Source organism: Marmota marmota, unplaced genomic scaffold (genome assembly GCF_001458135.2).
Source record: "Marmota marmota marmota unplaced genomic scaffold, marMar, whole genome shotgun sequence".
NCBI lineage: Eukaryota > Metazoa > Chordata > Mammalia > Rodentia > Sciuridae > Marmota > Marmota marmota.
In genome coordinates this window covers 6,871,837-6,895,348 of record NW_026000206.1, presented here as the reverse complement: position 1 = coordinate 6,895,348, position 23,512 = coordinate 6,871,837, and the positions used below count along the sequence as shown (strand labels likewise).

The window sequence follows — 23,512 nt, the reverse complement described above, 5'->3', positions numbered from 1 at the left end:
GAAATACATTTATACTGGAAAGTAGAAATTTTAAGGATCTTACATCTTTAATCTAAAACAAAAATACACCAAACTACTCCATACCCTAACAAAGCAAATCAAAATTTAATCTATCAGATAAAAGGTAAATTATATTCATTAATTACATGCTTACCTTTTTGAACATCTCTATCAAGCACCTCATCAAATAATTTTTCTTGAACTGTTGGGGGTAAGTCTTCAATATCTACAAAGGAAAATCAGACTGAAAACATATTCTTGTATTTCATAATTCGATAAACTATGGTAGCCTCTAATAGTCATGTCCTCTAAAATAACTTCCTCTCCACTGGAGGTCAGCAGATTTTTTTTTTTATTAATGAACACATGTAACATGTGAAAGGTAAAATAGGTATATTACTTCCATTCGGTATTTCATTACCAAAACTTCTTAATATACTTAAAAATAATATAAATAACATTATATGGTGCTGCACACATATAATCCCAGCAAGTAGGGAGGCTAAGGCAGGAGGATCTCAAATTTGAAGCCAGCCTCAGCAACTTAGTGAGGCTGTGAGCTACCTAGTGAGACCCTATCTCAATATAAAAAATAAAAAAGGGCTGGGGATGTGACTCAGTGGTTAAGCACACAACACTAAACAAAACAAATAAATAAACTGCAACAACATTTGCACCAATAATTACAAATCAACTTTTAGTTGTTTTCTTCTCCTCACACTGGAAACTTCTGTTCAAAATATTACTTCCAAATCGAATCTTCTTTAAAAGTAAATGAAGCATGATTTTGGCACATAGCCTTTTTGTTATCTTCCTCAAATTCTCTATGCTCTATTCAGGTTACTTGTACCCATAAGAAAAATTATCCTTAATATTTTTTAAAGGCATTTTCAAGTCAGCCAAGTGGAGTGGCACATAACTATAATTCCAGAGATTTGGGAAGCAGAGGCAGGGGGGGACATAAGTTTGCAGGCAGACACAACAATTTAGAAAGACCCTGAACAACTTACCAAAATTCTATCTCAAAATAAAAAGAAATTTAAAATCTGAGAATGTAGTTCAGTAACAAAGCACCTTGAGTTCAATCCTCAGTACCCCCCTCCCCCAAAAAAAGCATTTTAAATTCAAAATAAAAATCTAATCATAATTTAGGATTAGCTTAGTGTGTGTGCACTTCAAATGATATTTGTCCAAATTTTAGAAGACTCAGTTTTTATCACCTACCATTTATAAATGCCCCTGTTTATATCTGAGTATGAAAGTTGAAAATACTCAGATCCCATATGAAAGCTTTTATTTTACAAGCCTTTGAGTTTTGGTATATTTATTCAATGCCACTAACAAGACATCCTAGAAGATTTTTCTCAACAGCCAATTATAGAAAAATAAAAATTTGCTTCACAAATATAATAGAAATCAGTGTAATTAGTGAAAAGCAATACCATCTCAAGAGTGCCAGCATCTTTAATCCAAAAATGACCTCTTTTCCATAAAAGTCCTGTGTTCTAATCCTTCTGCTTACACAAGATAACCAATCACTATCCAATTTCAAAATAACAGATGAATATGAAAAGGGAAAATTAAAATAGACCAAAAAAAGAGAACTTTGTAAGATAAAACCAAAGAGGGAAATAAATGGGCAACACACACACACACACACACACACACACACAATACTGGGTACAGTGGTGCTTGCCTATAATCCCAGTGACACAGGAGGCTGAGGCAAGAGGATCTTAAGTTCAATGCCAACCTGGGCAATTTAACAAGACCCAAACTAAAAAAGGAGCTGGGGTAGAGTGCCTGCCGCTGGATTAAACCCCCAGTACTTGGGGAAAAAAATAACAATCCGAGACCCACAAAGATCAGTTACTTCTGATCTTTCAAATAATAATGATAATGAAAGCATCTGTTTCTACGTAGCTCTTGTACTGACTACTTTCAGCATAAACAGGACGGTAAAGTCATTTAAGGTGCACATATATTATTTGCTTTCTTTTAAAAAAATACATTTTTTGATCCATCTATAAAAACAGAACTATAATAAAATGAAAATTTCTTTTCACATTAAATTTTGGAATTACCTGCTGGCAATGTAAATGTTACAAGGTCAGTTAGGAAATAGCAAGCAAAATCCCCCTTTCTCTGATGAAGAGAGGCAGCGACTTCCCTCCGGATTTGTTCTGTCAGTTCAGGACACACCATCGCTGGAATACATTTTGCTGCTTGTTGAGACACCTTAAATACAACATAACAAACTTTCTTCTGTATCTCATTTATCATAAGTGAAAGAACATAACACAGCATTTAAAAGAAATTAGCAAAATGTCCCAATAATTCAAAGCTATGTTTGTTTTTTTAATCTTATATTGTGTTGGTATTATTTTCTTACCAGTGGAAATACATATCAGTACATCTTTCCAGAAAAACAGCAATACAAGTGTGTTACTCTGATTCAGTAATTCTACTCTTCATATTTATCCCAAGACTCAAAGATGCACATTTTTAAATACATACAAAAGACTATTGTTTATAAAGGTGCATCATAGGAGAGGGAGGGAGAACAGAAAACCTAGATGGACTAGCCATCATTAAAAACATTCGTAAAGGGGCTGGGGATGTGGCTCAAGCAGTAGCGCGCTCGCCTGGTATGCGTGCGGCCCGGGTTCGATCCTCAGCACCACATACACACAAAGATGTTGTGTCCGCCGAAAATTAAACAATAAAAATTATAAAAAAAAAAAAAAAAAAAAAAAAAACATTCGTAAAAATAAGGAATTGCAAATGCTCTTCTTCCATGTATTTTAAGAACCCTGACTTGGAATAAAGAAAACACAACATTTAAAGCATTATTTCCACACTGGCCTTGAAACTCTTCCTTCTCCCCATGTGTTACCACAGAATGTTTTAAAAAAGCATTTGTAATCTAAGTTTAAATCTGGCAGAGGAGCTGTGCACATTGTTGCAGTGAGTACTACTACAGAGGCCTCTAAAGCAAGGAAATACAAGGCTCAGGTGGCTAGAACTTTCTTCCCCTTTTAAAATGCTCAATAGCCGTCAGGCCCAGTGGCAGAGGCCACTATAATCCCAGTGGCTCTGGAGGCCAAGACCAAAGCCAGCCTCAGCAACTTGGTGAGGCCCTAAACAACTTAGCAAGATCCTATCTATAAATAAAAAATAAAAAAAAGCAGGGGATGTGGCTCAGTGGTTAAGCCCACCTGGGTTCAATCCCTAGTAGCAAAAAAAAAAAAAAAAATCTAAATAGCAACAAATGTTGCAAAGATTTCACCTTAGGTTTCAGTTGTATTTGGTATGTAGAGTTCAAAAAACATACATATAGAAAATTTTTAAATCAAAGGTGTCTGTTAGTGAGTAGAAGAGTCTGGTGCCATCCTTGATTGAGACAGTAAGCTCAGTTTTCAGTGACAGCAACGTGTAACATCACCTACCTAACAAGTAGAGTCTAGAGCAGCAAATCTTGTGGCAAACCACTCCAAGAAGTTTTACTGATGATGTCATCTATGTTTATATGTGGAGAGTTTAACTTCATTTGTAAGTAACAGAGTTTCCAACACCTGCATAGCTATTCATAACTATTTTGAAAGCTCCTACATGAAAATTCAGTCCTATCAGAATGTATTGGCCAGGATTACCAGTAACCAAGAAAATGCAAGTACACTAGACTATGCTGGCTACAATTATCAGTAACTATGAAAATTCCCACATCTTAACTCCATGAATCCAACAGTCAAAAAACACTCAAAATATGGGAAACCAGACAGGCATGGTGGCACACACCAGTAATCCCAGCGGTTCAGGAGACTGAGGCGGGAGGTCTGCAAGTCCAATGCCAGCCTCAGCAACTTAGTGAGGCCCTAAGCAACTCAGCAAGAGTTGCTTTAAATAAAATATTACAAAGGGCTGGGAATATGTCTCAGAGGTTAAGCACCCCCTGGGTTTAATACGAGTACCAAAATTAAATATACATATGTGTGTACACACACACACACACACACACACACACACACACACGAGAAACCAAACATCAAACATTTTCAGACTACAACTCTCATTTCAACACTGCTAAAATGAATACCAAAAGTAAATTCAAAAATAGCTTTTTCCAAGAGGCTATCCCTCAGACTCTTTCAAAAACCAGAAAGACTTTTCCAAAAATAACCTGGACATAACACCAAATGCTCAGACATTTCAAGAAGAATGGCCTCCAACCATTCCCCTTCACTATCATCCTCAAGCAGGATATGAAGCTGCCTCTCATCTTTTCACCTCTTCAACTTTATGAGACCTTAAGCTAAAAGTTCTTCACTGAGGGTCCAAGAACTTAAATGGAAATTTTGTTTTAATTACATTTAAATTATTCATTTTCACTAACTCCTTGCCTAAAATAAAATGCATTCTTATTAATCACAAATTTGGTTTGGTATTTTGAAAACTATGTTCCTGGCCCAATAACTTGAACTTTTAACAGACACATCCCATCAAATACCATGATTCAAGTATTCTTGCAAAACATCATGCTTTGAAAGCACACACTGCTGGGTGAAATGTTGTGCACCTGCATACCAAGGTACCTGGGAGGCTGACAGAGGATTACTTGAACCCACAAGGTCAAGGCCAACCCAAGCATCATAATCACACTTCATTTCAAGGGAAGGAGAAAAAAGAATATACCCTTGAAATTTATACTGTTGAAATCAACTTAGAGTTTAATGTGATTTTTTTTTAAAGAGGGAGAAAAATAGCTAAAACATAAGAAATGTTTGGAGAAACATTATATCAAAAACAAAAATTAACACCACAATTAATATAAAAGAACATTTAGGGATGGGGTTGTAGCTCAGCAGTAGAGAGCTTTCCTAGCACATGTGAAGAGTGACAGAGCACTTGCCTAGCACTTGGGAGGCACTATGTTCAAGCCACAGCACCACATAAAAATAAATAAATAAATAAATGTACGTATGTATGTATATTTTTAAAAAGAACATTTAACCAAAATGCCACACTTACCTCTGTAAGCAATATTGCTAGCATATCCTGCCTCTGGAAACGTATGGCTAAGTGTACCAGGGTGTAGCCAACATCAAAGGCAGAAGGGCGATTCAGTAAGCGTACTTCATCTGCAGTAAGCTGCCGTGCGATATCTCCTCCTGATGATTTGTATGCTTCTATGGCAGCTAAATCACCTTCTACGACTCCTAAAACAAGCATCAAGATAGAAAAGCATTTAATCCTATTTTTCGTCAAAAAGCAAAAACCTGTAGAATTCACTCCAAACTCTAAACATTTCTCTGTGCTTCCTGGATCCTGGGGTATCACTTATTGTCCTAAAGAATATAAGAAAAATTAGCATTTCCCTCCCTTTAAAAATTTCTTGCCAGAACTACCTAGTTAGCACTTACCTTACCATCATCAGTGCTGGCTCCATGCTCTGGTAAAGTTTAAAGGAAATGTTAGGATACAGCAACTGGATGAAAAATCAGTAACCTAATGTGAGACACCAGACTTCACAGAACATACTGAGCCCCTGTTCTGGGCCTGCATTCATCCTAACTGTAGAAACCAAGGAGGCAATGAGGTGCTTCCAGTGGATGTGGCTGCTGCCCCCTTACACTACATTCTTAAAGCAAAATCCAAAGGGGGGAGGGGAGAACTGAGTTTTCCATACTGCTCTTAATTGTGAAACAACTTAGTGACTGGAACCATTTTCATTGTTATGTGAAAGTTAGCAAAAATTTTAATTTCAAAACCTCAGAATGCTTGTTTCAGCAGTACATATACTAAAATTGGAATGACACAAAGAAGATCAGCATGGCCCCTGTGCAAGGATGACATGCAAAATTGTGAAGCGTTCCATATTTTTCTTAAAGCAGCCTGAATGAGTGGGAGTGGGAAAACATCCCAATTATATATATATGAGCCAAGACATCTATACACCTATTTCAAATTGTTAATTGTTAATAAAGTAAAAATTAAACCAGATGAGTTTTGATAAGGTATGTTAAAACATTACAAACAAGTTAGGGACAAGAGAATAAAACAAGTATCACTTTTTCCAAATCCACAGAGAACTTCAAAATTCCCAATGAACCATTTTATTAATCTTAACACAAAAATGTTAAGTAAAAGTGATAACTATATTGACAATAAAAATCAACCCTTTAAAAAGAAATGTCTACATTAGCTTGCAATTTACTAAAAATAAGAGGGGAGGACCCCAAACCCGAGATTATAAAACCAAACAATTTTGTCTCCTAACTTACAGCAGGAAAAATAAATTTGTTAAATTTGGTGAGTAGAATGATAATACTAGCTGAAAATAGTATGCTTTTTAAAAAGCATTTTGCATTAGGAATTAAGGTAAATAGATATTCCTTACAGGTTGTACCAAACCCCCCCTTAATTTAATTTCCATATCTACTGAAAGAGCACTGTTCAAGGCAATATGAGAAACACAAAGATAATAAAAACATACCTCCTATATTCAAAAAAGTCCTTTCTAATAACACTTTTGAGTCATAAATGGCCAGCTTCAAAAGTCTGCAAACTCTAGGGTCATGGACCCTTTTAGCAAGTCAATATGCTTTTGCCTCAAAAAGGTCCCCCTGCCCCCTATCCCCAGACATACATTTTTCAAGATAAAGCAGGCGTGGTAGCACACCATCTATAGTCCCAGCACTCTGGAGATCACTTACGCAATACAGACTCTCCATCTCAAAAAAAAAAAAAAAAAAGCCATAACTATTTCAGGATGTAGCAGGATCATTGCATGTTTTATGGTCTTCAGCTTAAACCTAAAAATATATCTATTTATAAAATTTATTTGTTTACATATGATATTCCATGCTCTCCCAAAAGCAATCCAAGTTTGATCAATTCACCTGACAGAGGAAGATTTGTATATACATATGTATTTATGTGTATGCTACGTATGTGTGATATTCTATATTCAAATATATTTATTTCTAAAAGACAAACATGAGAAAATCTAAAGCTAAATACCAAATGACTTCCTTCTTTGGGTGGAAGAAGGAGATCTTCTAAATCACTGTCTTTACTATTCCTGGCTAACTCACCATAAAGGAGAAGTCTAAAAGAATTTCACCTTAGAAATTCTTAAGAATTTATTTCTTTTCTAATGTTTCTGAGGGATTTCTTTTGGGTGTGTGTGTGTGTGTGTGTGTGTGTGTGTGTTGCTAGGGACTGAACATGTGAAGCAAGCACTCTACCAACTGAGCTATATCCCCAGCCCTTTTCTGAGGAATTTCTCAAATTAGGGGTGGCAGGAAGATGAAGACTAATCTAAACAGCACACTGAAGTTTACAATCCTATGATTTACAGTATCACCCATTCTCCCTTCAAAGTAAGTACTTCAAAAAAACAAAAATCTGCAAATGGTGATGAAATGCATGGTATATAAACAATATCTCAGTAACGCTGAGACAGACAGACACACGCGTGTGCGCGTGCACACACACACAAAATTTCTATCTGGTCTAATCCAAAATAACAAAAATACTCAATTACTCCTTCTCATCCCAAACTCTACATTAAACTGCAGAAAAGCTAACGTGCCCATTCCTTAGCATAGAATATATACAAGAGGATAGAAAATGAGGATAAAACAGAATAGACTCTTCTCCACTCTTCACAGCACAAAATTCTCCAAACTTTCTAGCACGAACACATGGAAGTATAGACAAAAGATAACTTAAAAAAATATCTTATTGTCTAATGTTTGAGGAATATATGATTCCATTCTTTTCCTTACCCATAATAAGAACTTATGGTTTCAGTGACAGGTGAATTTTCAGCTACAAAGATCAGTAAACTTTTTACAAATTTCATGAGAATGTCACTAACTGCCCAATTTTTGTTATGTCTTTATTATATACTGTTCAAAGAGAACTACTGAAAAGCTTAGGCAATTTCTTCATGATGCTTCACTACAAACATGATGTTTAAAAGAATTCGAACCATATTCAAAGAATTTAAACTGGGAGGGAGGACATCGTAGTACATTCAAAAAAATCTTACAAGATATCGGAGTTCTTCTAAGAAAGTAGAGAAAAGCAGAAGAAATGGTAGGCAGGAAAAGATAGCATATAAAGGTTAAGTGCTAAAATCTCACTTTATAGAACAAAAGCGCGGGGGGGGGGGGCTACTGAAATGTTCCAAGAGAAAATAAAGAGACGACTTGTACATGGCTTTCTTCTAAGTTACTTCCAACTCACAATGCCTTAAAGAATAACTCAAGAAACTTTCTCTTAATACGTTTTAAATTTAGCAAACATTTTGTCCCTTCCTCCTCCATGCAATGAAGGCAAACAACCACCAAAAAAAAAACAACTAAGGATGCTCTGAGAAGATTACCAGTATAAAACTAACCTGCAGTACCATCATACATTCAAAAGGATTGAATAAATGCATAATTAGCTAAATAGAGTCACATAATTACAAAGAAAAGTGTTAATACAGTTTTAAAAACAGGAAGATATAAAGAGTAAGTGAAAAATACTGTGTTATACATTACTAGCTACAAAGTCTAAAAAAAAAAAAAAAAAATGGTGGCACCTGCCGTAGCAGCTCATGTTGTCCTATGAGCTGGGCCATGAGCTTATAGTATTTTGAAGCCACAAGAGAATAAGTCACCGAGGACTTCACAGCTACTATGGAACTCCGTTGGTTAGCATATGAAGCTGGCTCATAGATATTTAGAAAATAGACTTATTTTTCCCCCATGTATGGCACGGTTTTCAAAGTTTTGCCTTATTTTCCTTTATGACATAAAATCATAATGGTAACTCACTTTGAAAAGAATGCCAAATGGTAAAAAAAAAAGCCAGGACTTACCTGAGCCCACATGGGCCAGCTCAACACTACCCTGGAGTTCTATGGTAGCTGTGACATCACAGCATGGTTTATGCTGTGGGGTCAGGGTGGACCTGGAGTCAGCAGGCACAATTTCGGGAACCCTTAAAAAGAAAAGTTAGTTTTAAGTGGTAATGTTCAGAATGTCCTATATCATGGTCAGTAGAAAGATGCAGATGAGGCTGGCTATAATGTCTAGGTCATTTTCCTCTACCCAGAGTTGAATTCATTTAATTGTTTTTGCATATTAATAAGAAAGAAAACCACTTAGTAACACTTTTCTTTTTAATCATTTATACTTTAATCATAAACCTGATGTAGATATTCACAACAAACTTTCAATACTCAAACATAAGCTGCTTTTTAATTTAAATAACCTCAATATTTTTAAGTCTGCCTTCAAACAGAGGGAAAATTCCAGAAACAGTTTTGAGCAAAACAAACCCCTCCTAGTTCACTGCTGACAATAATTAATAGTAACACGATTTACCATTTCTAATGCCAGAATAATGCTATAAAATAGTGACACTGTCAAAAAAAAAGAGGGGTGATAATCAGAAATCGCAAAAAAATTATTAAATATAATCTAATCTATAATAAGAGTAACTCCTATTCAACAATCTCACTTCCCCATTATTAAAATTCTCTTTAGAAAAACAAGAAGACTCGATGAAATAAGGAGTCAAATAGTCTCTAAGGCCTTTTAAATGTCCTATTATTAACTGACAAACTGTCGGAGAACATTACTATTTCTGAGCTCTTACCTCCTTACATCTTTGATCTGACTGTTAACTGCTGTGGAAATATAAATCCCCAAAGTCATGAAAGACACCTTTCTAAGAAAGAAGATCCTGAAGTACAGGAAAATTTACTGCAGGAAGCATAATGGAAGAATTTAAAGGAAAAAGTTATCTCTGGAACAAGTGATCAGAGAGGAGTATAAATGCTAATGAATTATGGAACATTATAAAGGTCACTTGAGGAAATTAAGAATTTTCTAAAAATTGTATAAATTTTATATATATATATATATATATATATATTTTTTTTTTTTTTTTTTTTTTGGGTGGGGAGGGATTGCTGCTGCTGCATTGTGCATGTTAGGCAAGTGCTCTACCACTGAGCAACAACCCCCAGCCCCTAAAAGCATATTTTGAAACTCACATAAATAGTATATGCCAGAGTCACACTCACACAGCCATCAAATCCAAAAGTTTTTCTGATTTCAAAATAAAAATTTCACTGCTACACTGTCAAGTCATCCTGGCTGAATTTGGAATCAAATTTTAGAATTGGGATTATGGTATTATAGTTAGGACCGGAAAGACTATAGCCACCCTCTTTTACAATTAAGAAAACTATGGTAAGTAAACATTTCAATAGGCAGGGGGTTATTTATTGAAAATAAAAGGAAAAACCCATGACTTTTCATAACTTTATATTGTTCATATTATAGTCACTTAAAATTCTCCTAGTCAAAAATATACACAAAATTACCAAATTAGAAGAAATATTAGGGGGCTAGGGATGTGGCTCAAGCGGTAGCGCGCTCGCCTGGCATGCGTGCGGCCCGGGTTCGATCCTCAGCACCACATACAAACAAAGATGTTGTGTCTGCCGAAAACTAAACAATAAACACTAAAAAATTCTCTCTCTCTCTCTCTCCCCCTCCCTCTCCTCTCTCTCTTTAAAAAAAAAAAAAAAAAGAAGAAGAAGAAATATTAGATCATCTTGATAAGATCCCCAGCTAGAATCACAAAACAAGAAAGTCCCTATAATTGGCCACTGCAAGAGAAGGTTCTACAAGTTTCATAAATACTCATGGCTCACACACATGTATCCACATAAATGGAGTGGTATGTTCTGCCCAACAGTTTCAGGCCCTCGCAGCATAACACACTAGACATCCCTCACCACATCATGTTTAAAACAACCTTGCCTTTTTGTTGTTGTTGTTGTTGTTTAACTTTTGAGTTCTCTGTATACTCTGGAGATTAGCGCTCTATCTGAAGTGTGAGGGGTAAAAATTTGTTCCCAGGATGTACGCTCCCTATTTACCTCACTTATTATTTCTCTTGCTGAGAAAAAAACTTTTTAGTTTGAATATGTCCCATTTGTTGATTCTTGATTTTAACTCTTGTGCTATAGGTGTCCTATTAAGGAATTTGGAGCAACAAGTACACAAAAAAATGCTCACCATCTCTAGCTATCAGAGAAATGCAAATTAAAACCACTCTAAGATACCATCTTACTCCAGTAAGAAAGGCAGCCATTATGAAGTCAAATAATGGCGAGGATGTGGGGGAAAAGGTACACTTGTACATTGCTGGTGGGACTGCAAACTGGTGCAGCCAATTTGGAGGGCAGTATGGAGATTCCGTGGAAAAGCAGGGAATGGAACCACCATTTGACCCAGCTATTCCCCTTCTTGGACTATATCCAAAAGACCTAAAAAGAGCATACTACAAGGACACAGCTACATCAATGTTCATAGCAGCACAATTCACAATAGCTACACTGTGGAACCAACCCAGATGCCCTTCAACAGATGAATGAATTAAAAAAATGTGGCATTTATACACAATGGAATATTACTCAGCATTAAAAAAATAACAAAATCATGGCATCTGCAGGGAAATGGATGGCACTAGAGCAGATTATGCTAATCGAAGTTAGCCAATTCCTAAAAAACAAATGCCGAATATCTTCTCTGATATAAGGGAGGTGACTCAAAACAGAGTAGGAAGGAAGAGCATAAGAAGAAGATTACCACGAAACAAGGAAAAGAGGAGGGAGGGAAAGGGAGGGAGAAGGGGAATTGCACGGAAGACGGAAGGAGACCCTCATGGGTTCACAAAATACATATACGATGGTGTAAGGGGGAAAGGAAGAAAAAAAGAGAGAGAGAAAGATAAGTGTTACAGTAGAATGGGTAGAGAATAGTGATGGGAGGGGAGGGGAGGGGGGATAGAGAGGGCAACAGAATACAACTGACACGAGGATTGCTGTATGTATACACATGGATATATAACCAATGTGATCTTGCAATCTGTACAAGTGGAAAAATGATAATTCACACCCTATTTGAATCAAATGTATGATATGTCAAGATCATTGTATTGTCTTGAGCAACTAATAAAAAAAAATAAAAAATAAAACAACCTTGCCCTCTTCCTGTGCTCGTGAAAAATGACACCGCTATCCAACTCAGAGGTCCAAGCCAAAAACCTGGTTATCTTTCTTAATTCCTTTTCCCCTCCAAGTTCTTTCAAGTTTTGCCAACTGTACCGCTTAATACATCCCCATTTCCCAACTCCATTGCTTCTGGCCTAGCCTGAGACTATGCTCTCTCACCTGAACTGCTATAATTGCCTGAGCAGTCTGCCTGCTTCAAGTGCTGGACCCTCCTCATCAATTTCCTCCACTATGGTCAGAGTAGTTTTCCTAAACTACAGATCTGATTATGGAACCTCCCTTTTTAAAGATTTACCTTTGTCACTATACAGAGAGCCAAATTTCCTTACCTAAGTAAATAGACCTTGTAGTTCAGCATTCTCTGCAGGTTTATGTCTCACTAGCACTCATTCTGATGGCTTCCCCCCCACCCCAGGTTATCAGTCATGACATGCTTTCTTGATTCTGGAGTCTTAATACTAATGCAATTTCCTTTGAAATACCATTCCCTCTTCCAAGATTTCAGCCAAGATGTCACTAAAAGCCTTCTCCAAAACTCTTACTGAGATCACATTACATGTTCCACTAGCACTTCACACTTCTGCAGCACACTGGTTTGCTGAATTAATATAGTCTCCTGCCAGACCATAAACTCAGTTTCTGAGTCTCACAACGACTTTCACCACGCTTGGAACACACTCAATGAATAAATGAATGCATTAATGAATCAATGAACCAATAAACAATGAAAAAGTAAAACAGACAATTTTTAGAAATAACTGGGGGGGGGGAGTAGTTACTTCCAAAATAATTTTTAAAATAATAATTTAAAAAATATAGTAAGTGACTTTGTCAGATTTTTAAATAAAACTATTTAGGAGCTGGGGTTGTAGCTCAGCAATAGAGTGCTTGCCTAGCAAGTGAGTCACTGGGTTTCATCCTCAGCTCCACATAAAAATAAATATATTGTGAGTTCAGCTACAACTAAAATATTAAGAAAAAATATATATGTATATATGTAATATATGTGTACAAATTATGCACATAAAAGCCTCAAAATAACTTTGATATAAAAATGATTTTAAGCACCCAAATCAATGAGGGACATTTGCATTTAATAAATCATATTAGTGAAAAATATTTAGAATAATTATTTTAATATTAATTCAATCCAAAAAATTGCACACAACAAAAATAAAATATTAATTAAAATAAGCTGGGAGTGATGGTGCATGCCTATCATCCCAGCAACTCAAGAGCTGAGGCAGGAGGATCAAAAAGCCAAGACTAGCCTCAACAACTTAGTGACACTCTCAGCAAATCAGCCAGACCTTATCTTAAAAACAAAAATAAAAAGGGATGGGGATGTAGCTCAGCAGTAAAGTATCTCTGTATTCAATATCCAATCCAAAAAGAAAAAAGACAAATGTTAATTACAATAAACTGTCCCACCAAAAAGGGAAAAGAATATTTGCAATAAACATGACTGGTAGTATTTTAATATGCATATTATTTATAATTATATAGCTACCATGTAACTAGTAAAAAATCACAAAGAAAATAAAAGACATGAATCAACAACTCACAGACAAAATACAAATGACTAATAAAAATGGGATAACTTGTTGCCCTTAGTAACAAATAGTCCTCAGAGAGAACTCCACAGGGAGTCTCATACTGCCGGCTAGTAAGTAATAGGTTAACTTCAGTTCTGAAAACTCCTCTTTATATTTCACATTCATTTTTTAAAAGATGAAAACATTTTCTCTGAAAATATAAGGTTCAATGAATGACAGATTATACAATATAAATTTCAACCATTAAAAGTAAGTAAATAAAAAGACCGAAAATACACAAAAATTTCCTCCAGGCAGTGAGATTATAAATTCTTGTTTGTTCATAGCTTTTCTTATATCGAAATATTCTATAATATGCACAGTCTACTCTATTAAGAAAAAAAAAAACCACTAAACTCATACATTGTTAGAGGAAGCCAGTAGAAATTTCTAACTTTGACTAAAACAAAAAATGTTATATCCATGTCTGTTGACTGATGAACAGATAAAACATGATATACATATACTGGAATATTATTCAGTCTTTAAAATGAAGGGAATTCGAACACATGCCAAAATATAGACAAATCTTAAAGACACTATGCTAAGTGAAGTAAGCTAGCTAGTTATAAAAGGGCAAATACTGTATAATTCATTTGGCATACTTAACTACTCAAATTCATAGACAAAAAAAATGTAGTTGTCAGGGATTGGGGTGGGGAAATGAGGAGTTACTGTTTAATGTTTTGCAAGATGAAAACAGTTTTGGAAATGGATGGTGATGATGGTTGCAAGACTACATAAATGTAAATGTCACTGTTATACACTTAAAAATAAGAGTGGGGAATAGGGAATAGTCAGTGGTAAGATATATTTAAGGCTATAAATTCAATGCCCAGCACCATAAATAAATTGAAATGAGTGAAATGATAAAATGTATGTCATGCATATTTTACCACAACTAACTGAAAAAAAACTCAATGATACAAGGGTATTATTCAAAGATATTAGAGATACTGCACTCAAAACTATTTTACCCATGTAGTATTCTTCTCACTCCTTTAAAAAAAAAAAAAAAAAATGTTGGCATACACATGTAATCCCAGCTATTCCAGAGGCAAAGGTGGGAGGACCATAAGTTCAAGACCAGTCACAGCAACTTAAACCCCATTTCAAATTTTTAAAAACTATTTTTAAAAAGGTCTAGACATGTGGCACAGAGACAGAGCCATGCCTGGTATGTGCAGGCCTAGGGCTCATTCACCCATAACAAAAAATAAACAACAAAAAAAATTATACAAATATATATAGAGAAGGGCAGGAGAAAATACTATTGAAGACTCAACGAAACCTCCAAATTCAAATTGAAAATCATTCTACAAAACTAGACTCTTCAAAAATCCTAATGTTATAAAAGAGTAAATTTTAAAAAACGGCACTGATCTAGATTAGAGACTCAACAGATAAAACTAAACACAATGTACTGTGTATTGGCTTTGACTAAATAGGATGGAGGCAACAGTATTACTGAAACTATTTGTGAAACTAAATATGGACTTAAATTATTAAAGTTCCTGAGTGATTATACGTGGTTATGTAGAAAAAATGTCCATGTTATTGGAAAACACATGCAAAAGTATTCTAGGGCAATGTGTTATGATGTCTGCAGCTAATTCTCAAGTGTTTCAGGAAAAACGCACCAGTGAGAGTGAAACACAGACATCAAATGTAGACATCAAATGTAACAAAGTAGTATCTGGAAAATCTATGTCAAATGTATGTGGTATTCAGTGTGTTATGAAATTTCTCAGAATAAACAGCTGATGGTGAAAAGTGATTATCTCCAGCAGGATTGGAGGTGAGGAGAAAAAAAAGGAGAAACTATTACATTTCTTTAAATTAAACTCAAGTATCTATTCTTGGTATTTCCCCCTACTATAATAGACATAATTTAATAAGACTTTCCAAATTTCCTAATTCAGTATTATCATTTATTAAGTCAATGATGTAGACTCAAATGTCAGTATCATATAATCAAGAACCACAAGATACACTCTCTTTCTCAGCATAGGAGGCACACACTACCATTTGGCAAGGCTGTGTAATCAACTGTATTTTAGAAACTGTGTTTTAGCATACCAGAGACAACCAGAAGATCAACTGCTAGGGTTCTATGCCTGCCATCACCATCCATTTGCCTTAATAGACACACTATATTCCCAGAAGTTTTCTTTTACTCCACGTACCAGGAAATATTTTCAAATCCCAGAATAAACTGCCCAGCATCGGTTAATTATGTGTATGTTTCCCTACAGGTTAGAATCTTTTATATTGCTGGAAATTTTCTCAATTCATTTTGAAATCATAACAAACTATTATTTTATATCCCAAGTTCCAAAAATCAAACAAGACAAAAATAACCTAAAGGTAATATTCCTTCCATGGTGCTAAACGTAATTCTACTACCTATTAATATGAATTACCTTGAACAGAGCACAAATCTACAAGCAATAATGTGTATAGTGAAAAGATACTGCAATTTTTATAACTATACACACACACACAAACACACTTCTCTCATTAGAGTATCAGAGTTAACCAAGGACATACAAAGCACTGCCAGCATTTCTAGGAGTTGAGTTTCCTTTTATGGATACATTGCCAAAGATTTGCTAGAAGAGTCTGCATATATTTTAGACTCTACTAGAAATATCTAATACAGTATTTTCCATCAAATCACATTTGTTTTATTTTGGTTTTGGGGTTTTGTTGTTGTTTAAAGGGAGCAACTGGATAGTTTTTGCTGTTTTGTGTACTGGGGATTGAACCTACACTGAACCACATCTCCAGTCTTTTTTATTTATTCATTGATTTTATTTTGAGGCAGGGTCTCCCTAAGTTACTGAGGGAGGCCTCAAACTTGTGATCCTTCTACCTCAGCCTCCTGAATTGCAGGGATGACAGGTATGCACCGCCACGCATAGTGTATTTGGATAGTTTTAAATGTAGGAGACTATTAGTAAGATCCAAGAGCTACCTTTTACCTGGCTCTTCTTTCATTTATATGTAAAGTAATGTATTAAGAAAAACAACACTGGGTTATGGCTCAGTGTAGAGTGCTGGCCTAGCATGTGTGAGGAGCTGGGTTCAATTCTCAGCACCATATATAAATAAATAAATTAAGGATCCATCGACAACTAAAAAATATATTTAAAGAAAAGAAAAAGAAAAAGAACACTACATCAGAAGAGTATCTTTCAACAGAAAACTCAATTTGGCATCAATATAAAAACCAAAGTTCATAATCCAGCATTCAAAAAATAACCATAACTTAAATCTAACAAAATAGTGAACAATTTCTCTAGCTTCCAGAAAATGAGCTCTAAAAATTATTTACCACAACAAAGATCTGCTACTGAGCCACCAATATGGAAGCAATATGACTGCAATGCAATTTCACAGAACAGGAAAAATTCTTAAAGATGAAAAATAGATTGCCCAAATGGCTCTAGTATACCAAGCTGGAAACAAGCCAACACAAACAAAGCAAAAAGAATAGAAATGCCACATTAAAAAAAAAAAAAAAAAATTTAAAAAAATCAAGTTCAAATAATGGGGCCTCATCCTGCAATGTTGTAAATTATTGGCAAGTACAGATCAACTTGGGCCACACATCAATCAGCTTCATGTAGGCATATTTATTTTGCTGACTTAAAGTCAAGACTGAAAACAGTAATATTCACAGGCATAAAACATTATTCAAAAGTTCCAGTAACAGTGTTCCTTTCAACCACAGCTAGCAGATAAAAGCACCTCTACTGCCTTTGTCTAGAAAAGAGTGAGGACATGGTTACTTCACATGGAGTGAGTCAGTCTTTCTACCACAACTTCTTTCTTTATATTACAAAACAATTAACTCAATCCCGCTAACAACTGGTGAAAGTGAAGTAAATGCTTTCTGAAATTGTCGAATTAAGATGGTATTTGTTGGGGGTGGGGAAAAACAGCTATTTGTATTTATTTCATATAGCTTCCCTAACAAATCACTTCAAATTTACTAACTTCAAACAATACCGACTTTTTCTCTTACTGAGAAAAATCAGAAGTTCAACCTGGGTCTCATCAAATTAAAATCAAGGTGTTGGCAAGTGTACTCCTCCTTCAGGAAGCTGTAGAACATCCTTGGCTTTTCTTCTAAAGGCAGCTACCCTCACTCTAAGCCCATAGCCCTGAATTTCCACTTCTCCACTCTCACATCTCTGGTGACACACACTCTCCTCTCTCCCTCTTTGACTTGTAAGGAAAAAACTTTGTGATTACATTGCCACCTGGATAATCCAAGATAATCTCTCATCTCAAGATCCTTTATTTAATCATGTATGCAAAACTATCTTTTGCCATGTAAAGTAGCAAACCAATAGTTCCTGGAGATGAGGTTGTGAACATAATTGGGAAACCACATATTATTCTATCTGCCCAGCTATTTGAATCAGTCATGTCAATCACCAAAAAACCCATAGGGTACACTGGGGAATGAACCTATAAGACCAATAGTAGGCAAGAACAAAATACAAATGTGGACACTAATTCATCTCATTAATATGTTTTTCAAGATACTTACTATGTGTATCTTTTTTTTTTTAAGAGAGGGAGAGAGAGAGAGAGAATTTTTTAATATTTATTTTTTAGTTATTGGCAGACACAACATCTTTGTTTTGTATGTGGTGCTGAGGATCGAACCCGGGCCGCACGCATGCCAGGCAAGCGCGCTACCGCTTCAGCCACATCCCCAGCCCCCTACTATGTGTATCTTCAGATAAGGCTTTGATAAAAATATCTTTGTGAAGCAGATCAATAACTTCTAAAGCTAAGGAGAACTCAAGAATAGAAGCCTCCTATTTCTGCACAATTTCTCTCATTTCTACAAAATCATTTGTATGTCCAGAGTTTTCTCAAATTAGAAAATCTTCCCAAAGATGTCTTAAATAGGTAAAATCACCACAGGAATTTCATTTTGTTTTGACATAGTACTTTTGCTATAAATCACCTTTTAATCACAAAAGTTCATAGTAAAACCATCTCCCAAAACTAACTTAAAGGTCAACCTAATTTCCTTTGGACTGTACTATCCCCTTTGTTTGACCAGATGTGAATTTCAAAACTAAGAATTAGCTGGGTACATGACGCACATCTGTAATCCAGCAAATGAGTAGGCTGAGGCAAGAAGACTAGCAAGGTCAAGGCCAGCCTGGGCAACTTAGTAAGGTCCTGTTCTCCAAATAAAAACATAAAAAGAGCTAAGGGTGTAGCTCAATGAAAAAGAGCTCATGTGTTCCAATCCCCAGTACAAAAAAAAACAAACTAGGGAAAAAATATCAATATACAAGGTTACGTTTTACAAGTTTTCCAGAGAAAGAAAAATAACACCAAAACAACCTTAACAATTTGTTTTCTTGAGAAAAACCTTCAACTGACAAATCGCAAATGTCCATCCATACACATTTGGGGGGGGTGGGGGTACTGGGGAATTGAACCCAGGAGAGCTTAACCACTGAGCTACATCCCCAGCCCTTTTTTATATTTTATTTAGACACAGGATCTCACTAAGTTGCTTAGGGCCTAGCTAGGTTGCTGAGGCTGGCTTTGAATTCACGAGCCTCCTGCCTCCGTTTCCCAAACCACCAGGATTAACAGGCATGCACTATCACACCTGGCCCATATACACAATTCTTAATACAGATACCAGAACAAATCAGAAAGAATATTCTAAAATGTAATAAGCCCAGGCATTGCCAATTTTTGTTAAAATGAGTATAGCGTTTATGATGGAAAAAAACCTTCAGATATGTTTAATACTATTCACATGTAGATATTTCTACAGTTACATCTGACACTCTAACATGGATACATTGCATATGACATAGTACACAAGTTTCTAGCAAAGGGCCAAAAATACAATTGGCATCAATATGGAAAATACCTCAAATACTAATTTTCAACAAGTTATAAAAGAAGGAAATTAGATCAAATCCAAGAAATATTTTCATAGACAACCTGACAGAAAAAAAAAATCAATTCCAAGATAGTTTCTATATTTTAGACATGTCAAAATCTTGGAAGTGTGACCAATCTTGCTCAGAAGTGATCAAGATTACAATTTTCATGATTCCATTTCAGCCTACTCCTCCATAAAAGAGATTCTAGTTTAGCCCACAAATCAGTGATTCAACAGAAAATATTAGTGCACAGTACAGGTAACCCCAAAACTTCAGAGCACCAGAAGGCATCACTGATTGAAAGGTGCTCATGCTACTGCTACTGAGCAACCAAACACTTGAGCATAAAAATTCCAGTTTCAACACGTACCTACTATATAAGCTTGATTCTTCTGTGTTTGCATGTACACATGTACCCACATGTATATGTGTGTTTGGTGGAAATCAAACTTATGGCTTTGTGCTTGCTTGACAATCATTCTACCACTGAGCCACACCACCAAGCCCTTAAGCTTGTAGGGGTTTTTCTTCTGTTATTTTCTTGTGGAGCTGGGGAGTGCACCCAGGGCCTTACAGGTTAAGCAAGCAAGCATTCTACTACTGAGTTACACCACAGAGCTTATTATTTTATTTTGAGACACAGTCTCATTATGCAGTCCAGGTTAGTCTTGAACTTTGGATCTTCCTGCCTGAGCTCCTGAATAACTGGGATTATAGGCATGCACCACCATGCCTGGTTTAATTCTTTTTCCCTATACCTTTAACACCCCTCACCAAATCTCAACTCCTTCACATTTTCATTAGCAGGAGCACTAGATGAATTAAATATAACAAAGATTACTGAAAAACTGTTGTTTAAGAAGCAAAACAAAATTGGGGCGTGTGTCAGTGGTAGAGAGCTTTGAGCTGGATTAGATCCCCAGCACAGTCAAAAAAAAAAAAAAAAAAAAAAGTGAAAACAAAGTGCTAACTATGAAGTTATAGATCCAATGACAATACGGTTTCATGTAAAAAATTTTATCTGATACAACTTTAAGTTAAGAAACACATAGAATGACTTTTTAAAATCAAATATTGCCATCAGTGCAAGTACAAAGATGAAGAAATTTAATGTTAGAAAAAAAAACCTTGACTTCAGATTCTCTTCTCACGAATTGTCTGGTAATGAACTAAGTAGTGTCTCTACCCTTAACCACTAAAAAACTATTGTACTGACTACCTCAGTGTTATCCTGACAGCCAAAGAAAAGTAGAGTTTGCTTTACTGGGTCAAGTCCAAGTAGTCTGTAAAGTGCAAGATAGAGACAGCTAAGAAAGCAATGAATCTAGAAATTCAAAAGAGTGACAGGATCCTTACAGGTCTGTTTGTTCAAACCTCGGTTTCTAAAAAGCCTTTTCACTGGTTAATAAATATCTGATACACAGCAGGCACTGTTCTAGGCATTAGGACATAGCTGTGAACAAAACAGATAAAATTCCTGATACTCAGAGGAAGCTTAAATTTTAGAGGAGATACAAATAATAACCAAAATTACCAAATGTACCAGAAAGTAACTGTTAAGAATATAATTAAAACTGGGAGGGGCTGGGATTGTGGCTCAGTGGTAGAGTGCTTGCCTAGAATGCACGAGGCACTGGGTTCAATCCTCACCACCACATAAATGTAAAATAAAGATATTGTGTCCACCTAAAACTTAAGAATATTAAAAAAAAAAACAAACTGGGACCAAGGAGTATAGGACATGGATGAAATTTTAGATAAAGCAGTCAAGAGGATCTCACTGAGAAGGCACCATTTGAGAAGATTCAAAGGAGGCAACATAGCAAATCCTGCAGCGAGACAGAGATTCATCTGTTAAAAGGAAAGTGAGCCTGGAGCAATGGTGTACGCCTATACTACCAGCAACTCAGGAGGCTAAGGTAGGACAATTGAAAGTTGAAGATCAGCTTCAGCTACCTAGAGAAACCCTATTTCAAAATAAAAAGAGCTGGGGATATGGCTCAGTAGTAAAGCACTTCAGCGTTGGGGTTGGGGGAGAGGTGGCCAGAGGGGAATGATTCCAAACAATAACAAAAGAAAATCGATGTATTAATTAAGTAGTGCTGCCATATTCTCTCAGTACAATGCTGTCTATCCAGTGGGAAGGGCAGACTACAGTGAGTGCTGAAGTGAGCTCCCTGAAAACACCTGGCACCAACAACAGACATTCCAGAGTCAACTGAATTTAAATTCTCATCTCTAACTTTACCATCCTAGCTCCCAGAATCCACTTTTGCTGATGTCAGGTTTGCACTGCCATCCTCCACAATCCTCTCACCACATAAAGATGACTGGTGAGAAACATACACAACAACTAGTAAGAAATGCCCGTTCAGTACTACTGATGCTTAGTTTATTTTTGCTTTCTCAACAATTCAACTTTCCTCATTCCATTTTATCAGCTACAAAGTTGGCCTGAGGATGGAATTTTTTTTTCCCAATTTTAAACAAGAAAGTCTTATAATTTACACTCAGTATACAATTTGATGCTTAGTATACATACTTTGAAAATTGCTTTTTAAGGCTTCAATAAACCATAATATCAAGCGGTTCTCAACCTGAGATTTACTTAATTAAAAAACTATAAACCTAATTCCTAAAAGATTCTATGACACCAAAATGTTAAGAATCACTAAAAATGAAGTTTAGCTCATTTCTATCTGTAAACCTATGTGTATTTTAATACCACCATGTAGTAAAAGGATGCATAGTATGCTAAAGCCTGAAAATATTATTTTGAGAGTGTTCCAAACCATTCAAGTAATTAAAGGTCATGTAATGTAAATTCCATTTATATGAAATATCCATGATAAGTAAACTCAGAGACAGAAAGTTGACTGGCAGTTAGGGAATGGGAATTTAACTGCTTAATTGGTACAGGATTCCCTTTTGGGGTGATGAAAATGTTTTGAACTAAACAGGTAGTGGTTGCATACCACTATAAATATGAACAAAACTGAATTATTCACTTTCACAATGGTGTGGTTTGTTATATGAATCTGATCTCAATAAAATCTAACAGTAAATAAATCCCTTTTGTATCTCCTAGTTTCTAAAAATTTTATATATTAACATCCAATCTACTCAAGATATGTGTGTACGTTTGTTACCTTTTATAATGAACTACAGAAATAATCCTTGAAACTATGGTATAGTACAGAAAAGTATAGTCTTAGCTTTTGTATTATATCACAAATAATGAACTCTCACAAATAACTATGTCAATAACTGGATTAAAACCCTGCTCTCATGTCTTTGTCCTTTACCAACTATGACCCAGTAACTGGGTCGAAAATTTCAAATTTCCTTACAAAAACATTAAAAAACAGAATATACACAAATCATGATTTGAACTACAGGATCAGCTGGCTACATGACATCTGTTCCATGAAGTTTGCAAACGTTTACTACATGGCATTCATGTTAAATTAACCTCGGCACTTTCAAGGTCAATATTATGTTTGTTCAACTTCTTGGAGTCACACATTTTTGTGATATTTTTAACATCTGACTAAAGCCTCTCATCACAAGATGCTCACACTGTTTACAAACACTGAGAAATAGCAGCTGGTGTTTCTCAGTCACATCTTGTTACAATAAATAGAGAAGCAGTTTCAAACTCCAGGTATATTTTTCTAACAATGTGTAAAAAGTTTGCTTTAACCTGAAACTTCTCCCCTAATGATACAGAGACATGTACACAATTAAATGTATGCAATTTAGCACCAAATTGACAAGATCACAAATATAAATTCTTGTGTATGAATACTTTTGAGTACAACTATCACACGGAATGAGCTCAATATTACTATTAACCCTGCTTCATTTCATGTAATTTTTAATACTTTTTCCCATCT

General features: G+C 35.5%; 1 protein-coding gene and 1 non-coding gene across 5 annotated transcripts in view; one reads left to right on the top strand and one right to left on the bottom strand.

Annotated features, from left to right (window-relative positions):
• Zranb1 (zinc finger RANBP2-type containing 1) overlaps nucleotides 1–23,512 on the bottom strand; it is a 48,094-nt gene that overhangs the window by 8,776 nt on the left and 15,806 nt on the right. For 3 of the 4 annotated variants that reach the window (XM_048791367.1, XM_048791369.1, XM_015498376.2), the window contains exons 3-5: nucleotides 5,029–5,216; nucleotides 2,085–2,238; nucleotides 155–226 (exon numbers count right to left, since the gene is read on the bottom strand). In XM_048791367.1, coding sequence (XP_048647324.1) covers nucleotides 155–226; nucleotides 2,085–2,238; nucleotides 5,029–5,216 — 414 coding nt within the window. Of the gene's footprint in view, nucleotides 1–154; nucleotides 227–2,084; nucleotides 2,239–5,028; nucleotides 5,217–8,872; nucleotides 8,995–23,512 lie in introns of all 4 variants that reach the window. The other variant, XM_015498377.2, reaches the window with a different exon arrangement.
• Nucleotides 5,775–5,881, top strand: LOC125612763. Its single transcript, XR_007343239.1, has one exon. It is a non-coding gene; the product is annotated as a U6 spliceosomal RNA (small nuclear RNA).